Here is a 21,929-nt window from a genome sequence, read left to right on the forward strand (position 1 = left end):
TTTGTTCCGATTTCGTTACGATGTCGGTACGATTGGTTTGCTGGGAGCCCATTACAATGTAATCATTACATTGTAATGACAGCACCAACGAGCCCACCAATAACGGTAACATTGACTTAACATATGGCTAATATAAACATTGTGGATTGTAACTGTTAGGTGAATCCAATCCACAAATCTGAGCGGAGAAGAAATGCTGTTCCAGAGTGTTTCAAAAGAGAACAAAAATACCTACATACCTTTTTTCTCCCAGCAACCTGCTGGGCTGCTGTGATAATACAAATTGCGAGTGTGTCTCGCATGGTGGATACAAGGTAACCCCCCAATCAATGGTCGGCCCACTGTTGTTGTTGGCTGCCATTTGGTAGCATAAAATAACAACAACACAACACACAAAATGTAAACAAAACAAAAATCCGGAGTCCTCTCTGCCCAATACTGAAAATGTGGGATGAATTCAATGGTGAGAACATATGGATTAAGAGAAACATGTTAACGAGAGAATATTTGATTTGTTGGGGAGTTTGTGTGCATGCCTTGCCTTCGGCTAGTGTTGTTGTTGTGATGTGCATTCTTGTTTACGTTTACGCTTGCCACCGCTCGATAGTGTTGGAAAATTACTATAGCATCCAGTATTAATTGAGCTCTCGTTTAGTAAACAACGTACGGTCGTCGTTGTTGTGTTTCTCGAAATTTTGCTGTTGTTGTTGTCGTCGCCTTCAAATTAGCCGACTCGTATTGTGTGGCAGCAAGAAAAGAGAGATTTTGCCGGTAACCATTTTTTGTGTGCGGAAGGAAGGAAGACTACGAAAGTGTGTGTTGCGCCGCGTTTAGTCCTTTTTTGGTGTATGGTAACGGGAAATAAAAGTGGTGAATAGAGTAACTCACAGTGGTGGCGTAAAGCAATTCAACACAACCTAACTAACCTGTGTCGTTGGCGACGTTAAGAAAAAAAGGATATTTGCCACTCGTCTCATCGTTTGTTGGCTAGTTGTTACGGAGTATGAGCAGGAAGAATATTCGTTGAAACGCTGCTATCCGTGTCCGTCGTGTCGTTGGTGTCTAAAAGTGTCCGTGCGAATACAATTTCGATGCTTATTATTTGCCTTCAGTTGCTTGTTGTGGCACAGAATTACGGCAGCATTTGATGGTTAAGGATGCAAACATGACTTTGGCGGATGCTGGCCGGAAATGAAAGCAAACAAATGTGTGTTCTTTGAAACCGTAAATCGAAAATTGTGAAAAAGAATATTTTGTGTGGGCCATTGAGAATTTTTAAAAAAATAAAAAAAAAAAAATAAAAAAGTGTGAATAAAAAAATTATTTTAATGCTAGACATTGTGTCTTTGGTGGTGCAGCTGCATATGATGTCCGCCAATAGAGGTGTCTGACACTTTTTACTGGTGTAAAAATTATCGCGTGCTTGGAATTGATGCTTCATTATCATGTTGCGGGCTTTGTTAGCTGCTGCCTTTAAGTCTGGTTAAGCTGTATTGTTTTTACTTAACGGACCAGCCTGCGCTAGCCAACCGTACAACGACACAAACTCCCCCTCAGAAAAATATATGCAAATGGTTGTTGTTGTTGTTGATTTTTCTTTGGTTTCGGTTTAGTTTTGTTTTACCGGTTTTACGGGAGTTGCATTTGAACAAATAAACGACAAAGTGTTGTGTTTTTTCGTGTGGAAAACGTGTCTAGTTTTTGCCAAGAGAGCATAACGGCGGAAACTGAGGGCCAGAGACCTCTCGCTAGTGTCATTGATAGCCTTAACACCTCTGGAATTGGAATTTTTTGCAGCGAAGCGTAAATTTAACAGAATTGTTGTGTTAATTTAATAAAAAAAAATTAGTGTGGAGTAGAAAAACAAAACAAAAATCGAATCGCCAAGCTCCAAAAATTGGGGTTAAAAAGTGTTAACCAAAAAAATATTTTTTGTGGAAAAAAATACATTAAAAAATTGAAAACAAATTTTAAAGCAAACCTCAAAACCAAACGCAAATCCCACAACTCTGTGCATGCACGTGCACGTGTTTTAAAACGAGGAAAACGAAACTTTTAATTAATTTCCATATCTACCCCGACCACTCCGCCGCCCGCTCCAAATACATAAACAACAACCACTAAACAGCCAACCCACCAGCCATCATTATGGCTTCTTTGCGAAGCTTTTTATGCTGCTATTTTGTGTTAGTGGTCCTTGTCTGCACCTTTACAACAACATCATGGGCTTTAAAATCCTCCTCTTCTTCAAATAACAATGATCCTTGTTATTCTGAGGGCAAACCACGTAAATGTTTGCCGAGTTTTGTAAATGCCGCCTATGGCAATCCTGTGGTGGCCTCATCAACCTGTGGCACCCACCAAGCGGAACGTTATTGTGAGCTTAAAAGGGATGGCACCTTGGAGGAATGTAAAACTTGTGACAATTCAAGGCCTGATATGAGATTTCCGGCTTCATCGTTGACGGATTTAAACAACCCCAACAATGTCACCTGCTGGAGAAGTGCAGTGGTTCCTGTACCCTCCGATCCGGATTCCGCACCACCTGATAATGTCACTCTCACCTTGTCTTTGGGTAAAAAATATGAACTAACCTATGTTAGTCTGTCATTCTGTCCCAAATCACCCAAACCCGATTCCATGGCAATATATAAAAGCTCAGATTATGGCCAGACCTGGCAACCATTTCAATTCTACAGCTCCCAGTGCCAGAAGTTCTATGGACGCCCAGACCGGGCCAAGATAAGTAAATTTAATGAACAAGAGGCCAGGTGCATGAATTCTCACCATGATGGCAACACCAATAGGTTTGCCTTTAACACCCTAGAGGGTAGGCCCTCGGCCAATGATTTGGACTCATCCCTAGTGTTGCAAGATTGGGTTACAGCCACAGATATCAGAGTTGTATTTCATCGCCTGGAATTGCCCAAAGAATTACTAAATGCCCATTTGAAATCTGACTTGAAACCCGATGCCAACAGTTTTAGTGATGAAATGTCCACCAGCCAGGAGGATGATGATGATGAGGAAGATGATGATTCAGGTGATGCTGATGATGAATATGATGACTACAACATACATGAAAATGATAGTGTCAACTATGAAGATTTGGAAGACTATGCAGAGCCAAAGAAACATTTGGAGCTGGATGATGATTTGGATATGGAATATGCCAATGATGGTGGCATAAATATAACCCCCATAAAAACCAAGCGTATTTCGCAAAAACAAAAGTCACTCGCCTATGAAAAACATTATAAAGCCAAGGCAGCCAATTTGGCCATGTCAAGTTCCACAGCTGCATCAATTTCCTCCAGCAGCAGTTCCACAACCACAAATAAACCCCAAATTGTGGCTGCTTCCAAATATCAACAAAAACCATCTTCCTCGGCTGATAAATCTTCATCTTCTGCTGCTGCCATTGCCTCAGCTTCTATACGTGATTTGTTGGCTGTTTCGCAGCATTATGCCGTATCCGATTTTGCCGTTGGTGGACGTTGCAAATGTAATGGCCATGCCTCCGAATGTGTGGCTGTTGTGAGTTCTAATGAAGCTAATCTCTTTAGTCATGACGATGACAATGGTGGTACTGGCTCCGAATCTTTAGATGATGATGGCAATATAATACGTTCCTCATCATCGTCGTCGTCGTCCAATTCAAATACTGGCCTTTCGATAAATGCCAAATTGACAATGACTTGTTCCTGCAAACACAATACAGCCGGACCGGAATGTGAAAGATGCAAACCATTTTACTTTGATCGACCATGGGGACGTGCCACCGACACTGATGCCAATGAATGTAAAAGTAAGTAAAAGTCTCATACTCCCTTTATTATTCCTACCAAAAAAAAGTAGCACGAACCTCAATTGTCCATCTATGGATAATGCTTGCGTAGTGAGTGAATTTTTGTTTGATAACGAAGTTATGATGGACTTTGCTTTGTTTGTCTTTCTTGGTTGCCATCTTTGCCAGCTATAGGGATTTGCCACATAATATGAATTCCAACATACGTTTTGCTGATGCTTTGTCTCATCTCATTTCGTCATAGGTCCTTAGTTTTGTTCTGCCCTGTTCTTTTTCTGTTTGCTTTTATGGTTTAATAGGTTTTTCTTTGTGGCCTCAAAAAGTCATTAGTGGTGACCAAATAACGTAGGAAAACGAATTTTTGGTCATTGATTATCATGGAAGTTCAATAGGCGATGGGCTTTGACAGTGTTTTAAAGTGAAGGCAAAACAAAAAAAAAGTGAAGTGAATTTAATTTGTTGGAGTTTTTAATGTAGTCAGTGATATGAATGGGAATATTAAAATAGCTATGAATGAAATAAAAAAGCTAAAAGTTAATTTAATATAAGGAAATTATTCCGAATCGTTGTTGATAAATATTCAATAAAATGGGTTTTAATTAATTCACATTTTAAAATAGACTATAAACCCAAAGGAAATAATGATAAAATGTAATAAAAAGTAAACTTAAACGAGGAATGAATTTATGTGAAAGACCATCTGGTTATCGTTAGTGATTTTGTTGGAAAGAATACACCTACTCACCTCTAGTGACAAAATTGGGTCTTTTGTAAGTAATTTGTTTCTTACACGTTTTTGGACATGTTCTGAAGCTAATAATAAATTTACGCTCACGTTCCAAAATCCACTGGATTTCACGAAATCCTAAAATACACCCACGCAGCTGATCGAACATGCATTTTCAAAAGAAGTAATTGTAAATTTAATTTGTTGTTAAAAATGTACGACAATAAAGAACTTTACTGCTTTATGTCGGAAATTATCGTGAAATTGTTTTGAGACAATTTGAGATATCATAATTAGAAATTTTGATTGATAAATATTATATTCCAGAACCTGCAACATAGTACTACTTGTACCATTTCCCGGTTTTTGGCTCTGAATAACACCCTTTTCTTCTATTTTTTTTTTTATAAAAATTTCACCAAGTAGAAACTAGCAGCGTGTTTGATTGCATCTGATTGGCTGATACGTTTATTTTGAAATTTCGCCTTGAGTTTTTGCAAATTCTGTCATTTTTCCGTTCTCGAACTTTTTGAAAAAATTTCTATAGGAAAACAGTTTTTGAAAATTCGTTCTTTTTTTAACTTTAACATTGTATACCGAAACTAATTTAATTTTTTTCACTTTGTTTACAAATGTTGATATTAAAATTTCTTTGTTGCAGCAATTGACCATCTACCTATTTTATTGTTCTACGTGAAATGTGTTGCAACTTTTGGTAGTTTTTAGCCAAAAACAGGGTTGTATAACATGAGTACTGTGATTTCGATGTTGATTTCGCTGAAATTACGAAATGAGATGATTTCATTTTTGTATGCGAAATCGTGGTAAATTTTGCTTTTTTTTGAACGAAATCACGAAATAATGCCCAATGTAAACCAAGCATAATACTTAATATACTCAGACTACAATAAATATGTTAATTTATTTCTGTGAAAGTTTATACACTTCAACAAACCCAAGATATAAATTATAACCAAATTGAAATTATTTCTCAGAAAATGGGTTGTTCGTTGGGTGAATATTTGGAAACCAAAAATCATGCCATTGCAAAATGTCCCAAAATAAATAAAATAGATTTATTGTTTGTGTAAAACAGAAATATTATAATTTTATTACATTAACATAGATTATAAAAAGTTACCATTTTATACAAGTCCAACTGATTTACTTCATTATCCAAAAAGTTTTTTAAATTGTATTTCTATAAATATTTATTATTTCCCTATCTTTAATTAACGAAAGGTATTCGCAATTTTAGTTTAAATTCTTTTGTTGTATAACAAAATTTGACAAACTGAGGTACTCATTTTTGCCTTTGGAGAAAATGATGTTGCTGCTTGTAGGGATCTACAAACTGAATTGTTTATAGGGATTTCTAAACAAACTGCTGATAGTGTGTAACGATCGAAGTGTATTTTTCACAACTCCGTGTGGACTGCATCGAAGCATGGAGTGAGATCACGACTCTACAGTGCACGACTGTGGTACGGTGAAATTTTCTCTTTCGGTTTTTGGTTGAAAATTTGTTGCAAAAGTGTGGTTTAAGGTCAAAATTGATTTCTTTTTTTTTTGGTGCAGGTTGTCCTAGTCCATATATTTTGTGAAAGTGACACAAAAGCATAAAAAACCCGGCCGCGCCAGCTAATATAACTTTTGAGTAGGATTGTTTACGAATTGAATATCCGATTTGCCCGATACTTTCAAATGCACATCACGGCCAAAAAATCTTATAGTCTCAACTAAAGTGACTGGTTAGTACAGAAACTAATGAAAAGAAAGACTGCCAAAATTCGATCCATTTCCCAAAAAATTATATTCACTCTGAAAATTAGATCCCCTTCAACTCTTGTGCGCTTTAATCTAAATTAAATGTATTAGCACGTTCACAATTCTTAAGATAATTACCCCAAGATAAATACTTCGAAAAAAGGCCAACAAATTCTTTAAACAGCCTAAATATATAATTTTTGGAGAAAATATTTCGGTTGTACGGCCAGTATTCGAATTGTACATAGATTAAAGTTTCAATTCACATAAGTTATTATCCTAATAAGTGAACAACGTCAATGGTGATTCCCATACTGAAGCCTGGAAGTTATCCTACTAAGGCTACAAGTTACAGAAAATCTCTTCCTTATCGTGCCTTCTTAAATTAAGAAAAAAAAATAGACGATAATCGTTCGAAATAACACGATCACGTATACGAGAATTAAGTCCCTGTTATTGTACAACATTTTCGTTTGATTAAAACCACAAACGTATCAAATATTTAAAAAAAAAAACAGACGTTTCGTAGTAGTTCGAATGACCCAGCTAAAATTTTGTTCCGTATTCGAAACGAAACTCTGCACAATTTTCCGATTCTGTAGTGCGATTCTGTAACTCCTTAACGACAGAATTAACGACGAATGTCGGTAGTTAACGATAATATTCGGTAAGTGATATTCTGTATACCAATTTTAACGATTTTTGTTGTTCAATTTTGTCGTTAATTACCGAAAATTATTGGTAAGTTAACAACCAAAAAATGAAGTCGTTAAGTCTTAACTACAGAACATTATTGCAATATTTTGTTGATTTCTTTAAAAAACGGCGTTTTTATATGACCATATATTATGTTAATGAGGCGGGTACACAAGGTAAATTCTGCCTTATTGAGAAAAATCTTCTTAAAACGTTTACATAAGGGTTATCTATGTATTATAACATGGGTCAGCTTCGCCACTGTTGTGCTTTCGCCAGCGCAGATTTTATTGAGCTGCATAAAGACCACCAAAGAGAAAGTTTTAGAACTTCGATTAACTTTCCCTTTATGTATCATCAATTAAGGCTGCGCTAACCTTTGTCTTACTTATTAAAGAGGAAAATCGTAAGCTAGCGCTTCAAAAGAACTCAAGTGTGGTACTGTTATGTAAGACTTATACCAATGCCCTTAACACTATCTTTCTAAGAGGCGTTCGTTGGCTTTAATGCCGTATTGAAGCCAAAATGATATATGTTCGGATTTCCGAACTAAAGGTCATGAGAAATTCCATTTAATAGGGGCGTGCAATGAATAAATGACTCAAATGGCGGTAACGTGGATCCACGAACATCACCGAAGGGGCTTATTTATATGAAATTTCAGAGTTAAGTTTTTACGAAGCTCTTCTTTTTATTGAGCTGTTCAAAGCGCCACAACCCAAAATATGACCCACCCTACCTTTGTAGTTAGAAAAAATAAAACAGCGCTTTACATACAGGATTTTACCAAATTTATAATTTTTAAATCATGCATGTATGAAATACAATTCACTACAATAGGAAGTGACCTTTTGACCAATGATCCTTACATACATCTATTAAATATTTTATGACAGTAATACGTTAAAAATATGAATCTGTGGTAAACATAAATAGTGCAGCTTCTGTTGCTTCACCTAAGACGGTGCAGATGCACACATGCATATCTACTTGTCTAAAAGACAAGTTCTTGTCCACTTCAAAACCATAAATTGATAAATTAGGGATATTCTATATTTTGTTTCGCCGAGCTATTACGGTGGAGGCTAATGATATATTTCTTCATATCCTGGAATAAAACCACAAAAATATATAAAAATCGTGTATTGTTCCTTTACCTCCTAGAAGTACTCACATGCACACTTGACGTTTTTGAAATTGTAGTTACTCCTGGGTTTCGCATTGCAAGTATCCCAACTTGCAGACACTAATTGTAGGCACCTTCCTTCCAAAAGAAGATATTTTTCCTCCTTTGCGCGTTTTATATTTTATTAATTGCGAAGAAATAATATGTTTAACTTAAAAATACATTAATAAATACTAAAATACATACATATATTATTTGACAATTTGTCTTTCCATCGATATTCGTCGGTATGTGCTAACGATTTCCACAATCGGTAACATAAAGTTACAGATTTATTAGAAAAATTTACAGAATCGCACTACAGATGTAGAATTCGTTCCGAAATCGGAACAAATTAATGTGAAGGTGCCCACGAATTCGAAAAGTTTTGTCGGAAAAAAATCGGAAGGAACATTAGAGTTTCTTTCCGAATTCTAAACGAATTCATAAAAAACTCGAATGCAAAGAAGGGAAATTTTAAGGGAATTTTCTATTTTCTGCATATGCCATCACTCTGTTTTTCTTTATTATAAAAAAACTTTTTACAAAACGTGTATGCAAACTTCCCATTTTCATTTGTTCCGCTACGTCTAACTCAGTTAACTGCTGCGAAATAACTAAAAAACAAGCTACAGCATGCAAACAAAACAAAGAAATTTCCTTTGCCGTTTATTGTAGACAATCAACTCTCAACCGAAATTAGGGAATTTTGTTCGTGAGAAAAAGAAACGAATTAAAATTTATTTTCAGATTATGTGCAGAGTACTCGGAAACTAATCGGAAAAAATCTAATTAAAATTTCCCTTCAGAGTATGTGCAGAGCACTCGGAAAATAATCGGAAAAAAGGTTACGAAATATCGGAAAAAAATCTGAAATCAGAGCCATCGGCAAAAATTGTTGGCTGGGGAATTTGTATTGAACCCACCTTTGTATATGTGTATGTATTGAAAACTTATTCTGGACAAGGCACTAGGCTGCCTTTGATAGAAAAAAGGCTTCAAAAATACTTCATATTTGGTAATTTGCAATAATGTCTAAATAGAAGTTATTAAAGTTCCACCTTTGTTTTCTAGCTATTATTAACATCAGATATGCCTGATGACCTGACTAACCCCTAGCGAAACGATCGTAGCATATTGGTTGGGTTTGTGGGACTTCGCTAGAATTCACTTTTTCAATAAAATATCCTTAGGTCATGTTAGCTCGATTAATTCAATTGAATTCGAATCGTCTAGGTGAAACAGGCCATTAGTCTTTATATTGATTTCTAGTCCAATTGGTCGCGACTTATTTTTCGCAAGAAAACGTTGTAAGTCGACTTTGAACAATTTTCCGAAGGAAAAATCAATATTCTTAGTTTATTTATACATCTTAAATACCTTTTATTTTTTATTACATCAATTCGCGTTACTTAGAAAATTAATTGGATGCTTGGACTTAGGCCTTTTTATAGTTTTCATTTGATTGGTTGGGACATACGAGGGGGACATTTTCCTGAAGTTATTTTTTATGAATTTGGGGAAATAGTGTTAAATCACATTTTAGGTCAAATCTCCCAAATAATGATCCTGGCATCCCTGCAAAGGTCGGAAGATCGTCTTTCATAATCAGTTTATTTATTGAGGAATATTTATTGAGGAATAAATGTTCATAGTATTTACCCAGCAAAATTTGAAGGAAGGGGTTCTACGCGATGACGTGATTTCATGGCATATCTTGCATTGGTTCAAAGCAAGTCGTGAAAGATCCGATTTTTCATCAGCGTTTGAATCATTTGTACAGATCTCTAGAAACAAACAAGTCGATTTGTACATCCCTACATGTAGCGACATCCAAACAAAAGAGTATACATTTCCAAAATTTTTGTTATAAAATTACAAAATTACAATTAAATGTAGGTTCCCGAACTAGAAATTCTTAAAGGAGTGCTGTTGGAATCCATGTCGAAATCTGAACTGGTGATGAGAAGATAATACAAAAGCTTTTGTAAGATAAAAAAAATCAGTGGCTGAGACAGGACGAAGTAAACTCTGTTGCGGTGCAGCGGCGGTGATTAAATTGAAATTTTGGGTGTAAACTTTATGCTGATAAATTAGTTCTAGTTATTTCATGAATTAGTTTGAATTAATAAAGAGTTTTGTTTGTCATGAAAATAATATTTCAATGCAGAATTTTCCATTTTCCAAACAAGACATGAAAATGTCATGCCAAAGGGTAGGTGAAAATGACATGTCAAAGCATTGGTCAAAATGACATGCTTAGGATCCGACAATGAATGTCATCTTAAGATCCGAAAATGAATGTCATCTTATGGTGGTCACGCTCATATAAAATTCATGGGTGAAAATGCTAAAAAGATGACATGCCAGATCACTTGCACCCATGATTCAATAGCATCCTTGGCATCGAACATTTTGCTGGGTATCCAAATGTTTGGGTCCATTGTGTCCGTACGATATGATCCGATAATCAAAATTCCAATAAGAACCTCACAGGCAACTGTGGTGATGTTATTTTCAACTCACAGAATTCGACGAATTCTTAGTTGATACGTGCTGACATGTTGCAGAATATTTTGATTTTGGTGTTTCTTTGGAAAAGCCGAAAATTGAGTGTGATTCTCATTCATTTGGGAATACTAGGCACTTAAAGAGTTCGGTTTTTCACTAAAAAGGCATCATTTCAAAAACTGAGAAGCCAATTGATAATTCCCTTCGCCGGGATGAAATCATGATATTGGTAGCGATCAGTAAAATTTTGCAACACTGTCAGTTCGTTTTGAAAAACATTACTCTCTGTAATAGAGGGTAATAAATGAAGTTGAGCCAATGGGGGAATACTCCACTCAAGCAATCGAAAAATCCGATAATCATCTAAAGTTGTAGGCTGATTCTTTGTAATGTATTCTAAACACTGATGACATTTTGCTTTATATCTCAACTACATTCGCAACAGTATTCATTCAAAATTTGGATTTTGTCTGGATTTACGACCTTTGCGTACCGAAGTTGGATTTACGATATTTTCTGGTAAAAATGAAATACGCCATAACGTCATTTTCTGCAACAAATTCTCAGCTTTCATGAAAATTGGACTTTTTCCACCTTTTCATGATAAGCAGATGATATATGCATTTTATTCTGACTGATTTTCTTTATAAACATGTGTCGACAATAAGCAACTAAATGATTCACTTACTCTTCTTCAAAAAGCTTGAGCAAATTCAAAGGCATTATAGAGGATGTACAAAATTAATCACTGAATTAAATACCGCACGACACACGACATTTGTTCAACTGCACCCGTGTCACAACCGGACACCACATATAATCACACCTACCTACCCTAAAAACTAAAACACATTGAAATAAATAACTACAAATTCGAAATGCAATGAGATGAGTATTTAGCATTTGTTGCACAAAACAACAACAACAATGGATGCACAACACATTGCAGATTTGCATGTGGGGGCATTTGTAATTTCTAATTGACTTGCAGTGTGTGGCACACATTGAGGGATGGTAGTTAAGGTTTGCCAGCAGCAGCAGCAGTCGCATCAATTTGTTTGTTACGGTTTGTTTTTGTTTTTGCTAAACAGCTGCAAATAATTTCGTTATCCGTTTGGATTTGCTAAAATTTATGGCCAATTTTTAATATTGAACAATTAAAAAGGGATTATTTTCATTCGAGGCTATTGTTTTTGCCAGTATTAAAATGAAATCCTTTGCAATTAAATGCAGATGTTTCATTGAGCAAAGAAGGATAAGTAAAAATACTAAAAATTACTATTAAATCTCTACGAAAAATGAGAATAATGGGAAGTAGAAACGGACATTTGTAACATTTGAGACTGGACAACGGGATTTTTGTTATTCCACACACACACGTAGAGTAATTTTACAACCTATCTAACAGCCAATTGTTATGGCTGGACATTTGTGACAATCAACTGCAAAATGACCATATGAAAGGCACTCGAGGCACCGTACACCTCATCATCTTCATCAGCATAAAAGCTGGGAAACATCTGGCATCTGTTAGAACAAAACGCCAATACCATCTTTCTTCATCATCACCATTATCACGATCATCCTTAACAGCATTGCTAACAACCAATATGACTGCGGTCATTGTCATTCATACTCTATGGTCTTAACCATTTTTATCTCCTACAGCATGGGAAAAGGGAGAAGGAAAGGGAACGTTTAACCGATTTTCAACCACAAAAATCAGCCACAACAAAATGGTTAACCGCACAATAACCACAACTTCGATGATGTCGACGACGTTGCCGATATGAAAAGAACAGAAACTAAAAATCCAATAACTAGACTTGCATAGATGGCTGCCTTAGATGCAATTGCTCTGATTTATAGTTGACTTTACGGCATTTGTGAGTGAATATGCATACATCTTTCTTCCTAGCGTCCAACCACCATATATCATAAAATTTTTGTCAGAAGAAGAAATTTTAGAGGCATTTAAAAAGTTCTTCCCTTGATGATGATGCTGATGATGATAGCTTTAATGGTTAGACGAAGACAATGGAAACATGGCCAAAGCTAGCACTTTGCAGTGTTCTTTATTGCACTGTGTGTCCATAGAGGAGCTGGAGAACTGCTCACCAATTTTTTTGTGGTTTATAAAATAAATCCAAACAAACATTTAAAGTGGGTCAAAAATGCAATAAATGTTTTGCTATTTTGGTTGACGCGCAATCTAAATTTTGTTCATGTAATAAATCTTCTTCAAAATGTGTTTCTAAATATAAAATTTGGAAACAAAATGTAAATAGAAAAATTGGAATTTTATGAAACCTATTAGTGAATTTTTCTTCTGGTTGCTAAGCAAGTTTTTGGGGATTTTATGGACATATATCTTTATGGAAGAAAGTGTACCCATTGACATCTATCTATACATAGAACAAGTAAGAAAGTATAAGTCAGTTGTGTCGACAGAGATATACCCTCAGCCTCGGACCTAAAGAAAATAATTCTGACTTCTATAAGGAATTTTTTTGGGGTTTTGGGCCAATTTCTCGGGAAGTATGGATTTGCCCCCGAAAAAAAAATTTACCGTCTTAACTACCCAGTAAACCAAATGTCGGATGTCTGACGTATGTGAACAATTTCGGAAGCAACGTCGTTCAGATTTCGTTCCGATTTCTAAACGATTTTTTCGGAGCGGAGATAGTTCAGATTTTGTACCGATTTGGAACGAATGTCGGAAAGAAAATTTCCGAATTTCCCAAGGATTTTATTCAGATTTCGTTACGAAATCGGATCGAAATCGATACCATGTCGCTCCGAAATTTCGTTGCCAAATTATGTCAACCACTTCATACAACTTTCGTTACAATTTCGGATCATACATCGAACGTATCGTCCGAATTTTGTTCCGATTTCGTTAAGATGTCGGTACGATTGGTTTGCTGGGTAGAGCCGCATACACAACATGTTTTCAAAAATGTAAAAGCGACCCCAGACGACTCATAATACTACACTCTTTCCAAACTTTGTGTGCCCGATAGATTGGTCCGATGTAGTCGATATTCGGACATAATTCTTGGCTATATTAAATAATACGATGATTGAATCAAATCGACTTCTCCCTACGAGGGTTATTTTACATACTACCCATTTTTTGGGCCATTACCTCAGGAACTATGTACTTCCCCCGAAAAAGATTGCAAGAAGAAATTTTTGGAAAAAAACTATGTATGGGAGGTACCCGAAGTTTGGGACCGATTTAGTCCATATTCCAACCTGATACATGGCTATATGAAATAATACGATGTGCAAAGTTTGGACCAATTAGAAACTCCCTGCAAGAGTTATCTTGCTGATTTGCCATTTTAGTTTGTGCCGTCAAGGTTTCTTGGAAGTTTTAGGCCATTATCTTTGGAAATATAGAATGGCCCCCGAAAAAAGAGTTCCGTCGTAAAGAGTAAAGGACAACCTGCTGAAAAAAAAAATCAAAACGATACGAGAGGAGCTCTTAAAGTTCACTTTTTTTCGAATTTTTTGTGGAAGGTACCCGAAGGACTGAGCCGCTATAGTCCATATTCGAACCGGAAGTAGCAAACTATGACCAATTCAGTTTCTTCCTCCAAGAGAGATCGAGCCCACAATTTTTCCGAAAATGTTTGAACTTTTGTGAGGGAGTTACCGGAAGTAGTGAACCGATGTGGCCTATCTTCGTACTTAAACTAAGTTTGAACTTAATATTACCAATGCCAAATTTTGGACTCGATCGGTTACTTCGTTCGACAGTTATCGCGCGCACCAGCCAGACAGACGGACATTGCTCACTCCAAATTGTCAGATAAAGATTTCGTCCAAACATGCTTGGGGTCTAAATCGATTTTTTCGATGTGGCACATTTTTGGTCGTATGAAAGTGTAGGGTGTATAACCTAAAGGCTTAGGGTATAAAGAGGGAACTTTTCCTCAACTCGGAAAATAAAGTTGGAAGGAGCCTTTTGCATATAGAAGACCTGTGATAGAATACCCTTAATATATCTCCTAGGGATAGAAGAGCCTCAATATATCTTCCAGGGATAGAAGATTCTTTATCCTTTAAAAGTCTTCTATATAAGACCCCTGAAGGGTCTTCTATGCTTAGAAGACTCTAGACGGTCTTCTATGTTTAGAAGATCTTTAAAGGCCCCGCTATGTTTACAAGAGCTCTAGAAGGCCTTCTGTGTTTAGAAGAGCTTCTTATGGGCCTTTTACAACTAAAAAGTCTGCCATGTTAAGAAGACCTTTAAAGAGTCTTCTATGTTTAGAAGACTGCATAAAGGTCTTCTTAAAGACCACTTAAAGGTATTCTTTGTTTAGAAGACCTCTAAAGGCTCTTCTATGTTTATAAGACCTCTAAAGGATCATCGGGGTTTAGAAGACATCTAAAGGGACTTCTATTTTTAAAATACTTCTAAAGAGTCTTCTATGATTAGAAAACATCTAACTGGTCTTTTAAAGGGGATTCTATATTTAAAAGACCTTTAAAGGTCCTTCTATGAAAAACTTCAAAGCGCCAGTTATGTTTAGAATAGAGGGTCTTCTATGTGTAGAAGAAAACCAAATCGTATTCTACGTATAGAAGACCTGCAAAGGGTCTTCTACTTTCAGAAAACCTTTAAATGGTATTCTATGTTCAGAAGACTTCTAAAGGGTATTTTATGTTGAGAGGACATCTAGAGGGTCTTCTATATTTAGAAGACCTCTTAAGGGCCTTCTATGTTTTGAAGACCTCTAAAGGGTCTTATATGTTTAGAATACCTCTAAAGGGCCTTCTATTTATAGAAGACCTTTAAAGAGATGGATTTCTATCTTTATAAGACCTTTAAAGGACCTTCTATGAAAAACTCCAAAGTGCCATTTGTGTTTGGAAGACCTCTGAAGGTCCTTCTATGTGTAGAAGAAAACCAAATGGTATTCTTCGTATAGAAGACCTGCAAAGGCTCTTCTACGTTCTGAAGATCTCTAAAGGATCTTCTACTTTCAGAAAATCGCTAAAGGGTATTTTAACTGCAGAAAACCTCTAAAGAGTCGTCTATGTTCAGAAGACCTGTAAAGGGTATATTATCTTAAGAGGACATCTAAAGGGTATTTTATGTTGAGAGGACATCTAAAGGATCTTCTATATTTAGAACACCTCTTAAGGGTAAACCCTTAAGGTCTTAGAAGACCTATCAAAAGACCACCAAAGGGTCTTCAATGTATGGAAGACTACTAACGGGTATTCTATATAAAGAAGGCCGCTAGAGGGTCTTCTACGTATAGAAGACCAAAAAAATGTATTCAATGCTTCGATGCAGCAAACTTTCAACTTTATTTAAAATACACTCTTCCTTTCTTTCTAATCACATTTTATTCCCTACCCTCCTAACTTCCATAGCATTTTTGTGTGTCTGTGTGAGTTTTTTTTTGCCTGCCCGAAAGAATGAATCAATGAAAACGCACCCCGTTGCTTCGCATAAATGTTCAACACAAACCCCAGACATAGTGGGGCCCTTAATGTTATAAATGTATTGTTGTTGTTGTTGTCGTCGTTGTTGAGTGTATTCAATGACCTTGTTCCTGTTGTTGTTGTTGTCTTTTTCGTGTTTTGCACCAAAAATTATAATTTGTTAAGGTACAGGATAATAAAAGTAAAAATGGAATGTGTGGAATGAAAAGAAAAAAACTTCACGGTAGGACGCTATTTTATCTCGCGTTATGCCAAGATTCCCCAAAGTGTTATAAACAAAGGTTATAAAAATGTCATTTTATGTTTTTAAATTGGAATTTATAAACAACATGTTCTTCTATTGTCTGTGTGTATGTGGAAATAAAGAGGATAGGTGGGCACATATATTTTGGTGATTATTTCCTGTAAAGGTGACTTCTTTGTTGGCCTTTGTTCCATATTTTCCTTAAGCAAGTTGGGAATTATTTCGATTTTATGATTTTCATAACGCCTTCAATCAATGGTTTATTGGCCATTGAAGGAAGGTGCAGCAGCATTCTCATTGTTTGATTGGTTTGCAGGAATTATTGGATTTTTATGATGCTCCATATCTTTTGACTAACCATAAAGAAGATTTTCCGGCCGATGTTTGTTTTTTGTCTAAACTTTTTTTCGTTGTCTTTTCCTCCACTGTTAAAAGAACTTCTCCCCCCAGATTTTTATTTGTTTTTCCACTTTTATGATGATGTTATGGTCAGTAACATGGATAAACAACAACAACAATGGAGGGATGTGTGGTGTTGCAAAGTTTTGCCTCAATGACCTTCACATGGTTAAGGGTTGATAATAGAGGTGTGTTTCATTTATGGCCATTGCTTCCGTTCTACTGCCTTTGGTCTTAAGGCAAAGGGTGCGGGTGGCGGACTATGTGTATGGATTTGAAAGGAGGTTTTTGTTATATCCCATTTTTTCTTTTGTCATACGGATTGTCCTTTTTTCCCCCGGTTTCTTTGATTAATTTGCTCTTGGAAGTAATTTGTTATGTCGCATTGTTTGGAAGGGGGAACTGTGGAACAACGAAAGAAGTGCACAAAGTTAATCTAGCATAATTTATGACTTTGCTGTGGCGATAACAATGAAAATTTGTCATTTTGAGAAACCCCCTCCCCCGCTCACCTCAAATTCTTCTAATAGAGAGGGAAACAAACAAGAAAAACATAAACTTCTGGAACTTTATAAAATTTACTACATTTTCATTTTAAAATTTCTTTCTCCCTGAAAAAGAAATATAATCTACCCTGCGGCCATTTGAAAGAATCCCAACTTTGCTTTATTCCTGCAATCATTGGTTTTAATTTCATTTCATTCATTTTCCGAGATATGTAAAAATTCATATAAATTGTTTCATTGTCCTTTTGATGTTTAAACACGCCCTTCATCATCATCATCATGGCCAACGCCATGTAGAGCCATATCACAGCCACTCAATAAAACATTGTCACATTGTAAGAGAATGTGAACGTGTGTTTTGGGTAAAAGCAGTAGTCATAATATCCTCAGTTGTATTATCCTCACCATGCAATGGATTGCTTGCTTGTTGGATATCTGTCACTTTCAGCGAATGCAGGGAATAACCGTTTGTAGTTTTGCATATGGAAGTTTTCCCGAAAGCCTTCAGGGCCCATTTACAATTTACTCTTAAACAATACTTTACTTTTATGTTTTATAGCTGCCGCTGCTGCTGCTGATTCTTGTTGTGCACAGAGACACACAAAATTTGCCCATGGCATTGGTAGTGCACGATTGTTTGCTGCCTCAATCACAATTACAATTCCGGTAGTATGGCTGTGAGTGCAGTAGCACTAAGAGGATAAGACATATTAAAAGGTGGTGGCAACGGTGGTTATGGACAAAACCCCACACCCCATCCCATCCTGGCCACATAAGGTAGACACATGGTAGAGCTAAAGAACAAAGGACGTATTAAAGGACATTTGGTTATGATAGCCAAAAATATGAAGAAAAAACATATTAAAGGGCAAATTCATTGCTTAAAAATGATTTTATTTTTAAGGCACATCGTCACAGTCATTAACGTTAATGTCAATTGCCGGCAATGTAATAATTGGTTATAAGGATAATCGGGGTACAAAGAAGACAATTCTTTTGGAGATATTATAGAAAATGTTATACTTCTATACATAGAAAAACAATTAAGAGGTCTTCTAAACATAGAAACCCTTTAAAGGGTCTTTAAAAACAAAGAAGATCCTTAGATACATTCGATGACCCTTTAGAGGCCTGACGTCTTCTAACCATAGAAAACCAATCAGAGGTCTTCTAAACATAGAAGATCCTTTAGAGGTTTTATATCATAGAAAACACTTTGGATGTCTTGTAAAGGCCCTTTGAAAGTCATGTAAACATAGAATACCCATAAGAGATCTTCTAAACATAGAAGACCCTTTATTGTCTTCTAAACATAGAAGACCCTCTAGAGATTTTTTAAACATAGAAGGAGAATCGGGGTACGAAGAAGACAATACTTTTGTACTTCTATACATGGAAAGACATTTTGAGACCTTCTAATCACAGACTACCCTTTAGAGGTCTTCTAAACATAGAGGGCCCTTAAGAGATCTTCCAAACATAGAAGACTTTTTAGAGGTGTTCCAAATATAGAAGACCCTTTGGAGGTCGTCTAAACATAGAAGACCCTTTAGAGGTCTTCTAAACATAGAAGTCTCTTTGGAGTTCTTTTAAACATAGAAGACCCTTTGAAGGTTTCCTAAACATAGAAGACCCTTTATACATAGGTCTTCGAAACATAGAAGTCACTTTGGAAAACCAATTAGTCGTCTTCTAAACATAGATGACCCTTTAGTGATCTTCCAAACATAGAAGACCCTTCAGAGGTCTTCTAAACATAGAAAACCCTTTAGAGGTCCTCTAATCTTAGAACATCCTTTAGAGGTTTTCGAAACTTAGAAGACCCTTTAAAGGTCTTCTAAACATAGAAGACCCTTTGGAGGTGTAGTAAACATAGAAGCCCCTGTGGAGGTCTCCTAAACATAGAAGACCCTTTATATGTCTTCTAAACGTAGGACACCCTTTATAGGTCTTCGAAACATAGAAGTCCCTTTGGAGGTCTTCTAAACATAGAAAACCAATTAGAGGTCTCTTAACATAGAAGACCCTTAGAGGTCCTCTAAACTCAGAACACCCTTTAGAGGTTTTCGAAACTTAGAAGACCCTTTAAAGGTCTTCGAAACTTAGAAGACCCTTTAAAGGTCTTCTAAACATAGAATACCCTTTGGAGGTCTAGTAAACATAGAAGACCCTTTATATGTCTTCTAAACCTAGAAAACCTTCTAGAGGTTTTCGAAACTTAGAAGACCCTTTAAAGGTCTTCTAAACATAGAAGACCCTTTGCAGGTCTAGTAAACATAGGAGATCTTTGGGGGTCTCCTGAACATAGAAGAGCCTTTATGGTCTTCTAAACACAGAAGACCCTTTATAGGTTTTCTAAACACAGAAGACCCTTCAGAGGTCTTCGAAACATAGAATACCCTTCAAAGGTCTTCTAAACATAGAAGACTTTTTAGAGGTTTCCTGAACATAGACGACCCTTTATAGGTCTTCGAAACATAGAAGTCACTTCGGAAATAGTGATGTTCCAAACATAGAAGACCCTTCAGAGGTTTTCGAAACTTAGAAGACCCTTTAAAGGTCTTAGAATACCCTTTGGAGGTGTAGTAAACATAAAAGACCCTGTGGAGGTCTCTAAACATAGAAGACCCTTTATATGTCTTCTAAACGTAGAAGACCCTTTAGAGGACTTCGACTTCCCTTTGGAGGTCTCCTAAACATAGAAGACTCTTTATAGGTCTTCGAAACATAGAAGTCCCTTTGGAGGTCTTATAAACATAGAAAACCAATTAGAGGTCTCTTAACATAGAAGACCTTTTAGTGGACTTCTAAACATAGAAGATCTTTGGAAGACGCTTTAGAGGTCTTCGAAACATAGAAGACCCTTTATAGGTCCTCTAAACTTAGAACACCCTTTAAAGGTCTTCTAAACATAGAAGAACCTCTAGAGGTCTTCTAATCATAGAAGGCTCTGTGGAGCTTGTCTAAACATAGAAGACCCTTTAGAGGTCTTCTAAACATAGAAGACCCTCTGGAGGTCTTGTAAACATAGAATACCCTTTGAAGGTCTCATAAACATAGAAGACCCTTTAGAGGTCTTCGAATTATAGAATACAAATTAGAGGTCTTCTAAACATAGAAACCCCTTTGGATGTCGTCTAATCATAAAATACCGTTTATAGGTCTTCTAGAAGACCCTTTATAGGTCTTCTAAACATAGAAGACCCTTCAGAGGTCTTCGAAACATAGAAGTCCCTTTAGATGTCTTCTAAACACAGAAGAACCTTCAAAGGTCTTCTAAACATAGACGACTTTTTATAGGTTTTCTAAATATAGACCCTTTGGAGGTATTATAAACATAGAAGGCCCTTTGGAGTTCTTCTAAACATAGAAACTGTTTAAAGGTCTTTTAAACATAGAAGACCCATTGGAGGTCGTCTAAACATAGTAGACCCTTTATAGGTCTTGTAAACATGGAAGATCCTTTAGAAGTCTTCTAAACATAGATGACCCTTTAGAAGTCTTTGAAACATAGAAGTCCTTTTGGTGGTGTTCTAAACATAGAAAACCAATTAGAGGTCTTCCAAAAATAGAAGACCCTCTTCTAAACATAGAAGACTTTTTGGAGGTCTTCTAATCATAGAAGATCCTTTGTATGTCGTCTAATCATAGAATACCCTTTAGAGGTCTTCAAAAATATTGAAGACCCTTTAGAGGTCTTCTTAACATAGAACGAGCTGTAGAAGACTTCTAAACATAGACTACCCTTTACAGGCTTTCTAAACCTAGAAGACCCTTATGGGTCTTCTAAAAGTAGAAGACTTTTTAGAGGTCTTCTAAATGTAGAAGACTCTTTGGTGGTATTTTATACAAAGAAGACAGGTCTTCTACACATAGAGGACCCTTTTATCTTATATAGAAAGGAGTCCCTTTATTTGTCTTCTTTAGAAAGAAGGCTCTTTAGAGGTCTTTTATACACAGAAGACCCTCAACTGGTATTTTATGCACAGAAGGTACCTTTGAGGTATTTTTTGCACGGAAAGCCCTTTACAGGCCTTCAGGTCTTCTGTACATTGAAGGACATTTCAGTATATAATTATTAAGTTATTTTCCTTTTTATTTCAAATATTTTTTAACCACAATTATTACACCCTTCCCTTTCATGTAAAACCCTCTTAATTCGTATATTCTTAACAAAAAAAAAAAAAAAACACGAAAAAGGCCATTGGCTGGATTTTGAAATGAAATCTCATTCTCAATAGACACGCATATTGTAAAAATTATGTCAAAAGAATTTTTCAAATGAAGGTCGATTGTGCTGATTGCCATTCTTATTAAACTTCGGACAAAACAAATAAGCATTCAGTCTCCTGGATGAATGCCTGGATAAGTGGATATATGAAAAGAAAACAAACACACAAAAAATCAGCGTGTATGCTCAAGGGATGCTCATCAAGCCTTCACAAACAAAGATTTATAGAGTTGCCTGAAGCAAGGATAAAAAGGGACTATCGTTTTTCGAATGGGTGAAATGAATGAATGAATGGATGACTGACTGAATGGCAAAACAAACAAATGGACATATTGGCTTAAGTATTTCAACTAATCCTTATTGCGAGTATGTGTTTGTGTGTGTATGTATATGACTGTCTGTGCACATTAAC

At 36.1% G+C, this 21,929-nt stretch overlaps 1 protein-coding gene across 1 annotated transcript in view; it reads left to right on the forward strand.

Annotated features, from left to right (window-relative positions):
- The first annotated feature begins 605 nt into the window (after nucleotides 1–605).
- The window catches only part of NetB (Netrin-B), a 372,168-nt gene continuing 350,844 nt past the window's right edge, over nucleotides 606–21,929 (forward strand). The window contains exon 1 of the mRNA XM_073974382.1: nucleotides 606–3,808. Within this exon, the coding sequence (XP_073830483.1) occupies nucleotides 2,149–3,808 (1,660 nt within the window). The 5' untranslated portion in view covers nucleotides 606–2,148. The remainder of the gene's footprint in view (nucleotides 3,809–21,929) is intronic.

This window comes from Musca autumnalis, unplaced genomic scaffold (genome assembly GCF_047663935.1).
Source record: "Musca autumnalis isolate F117 unplaced genomic scaffold, ASM4766393v1 scaffold_3, whole genome shotgun sequence".
Classification (NCBI taxonomy): domain Eukaryota; kingdom Metazoa; phylum Arthropoda; class Insecta; order Diptera; family Muscidae; genus Musca; species Musca autumnalis.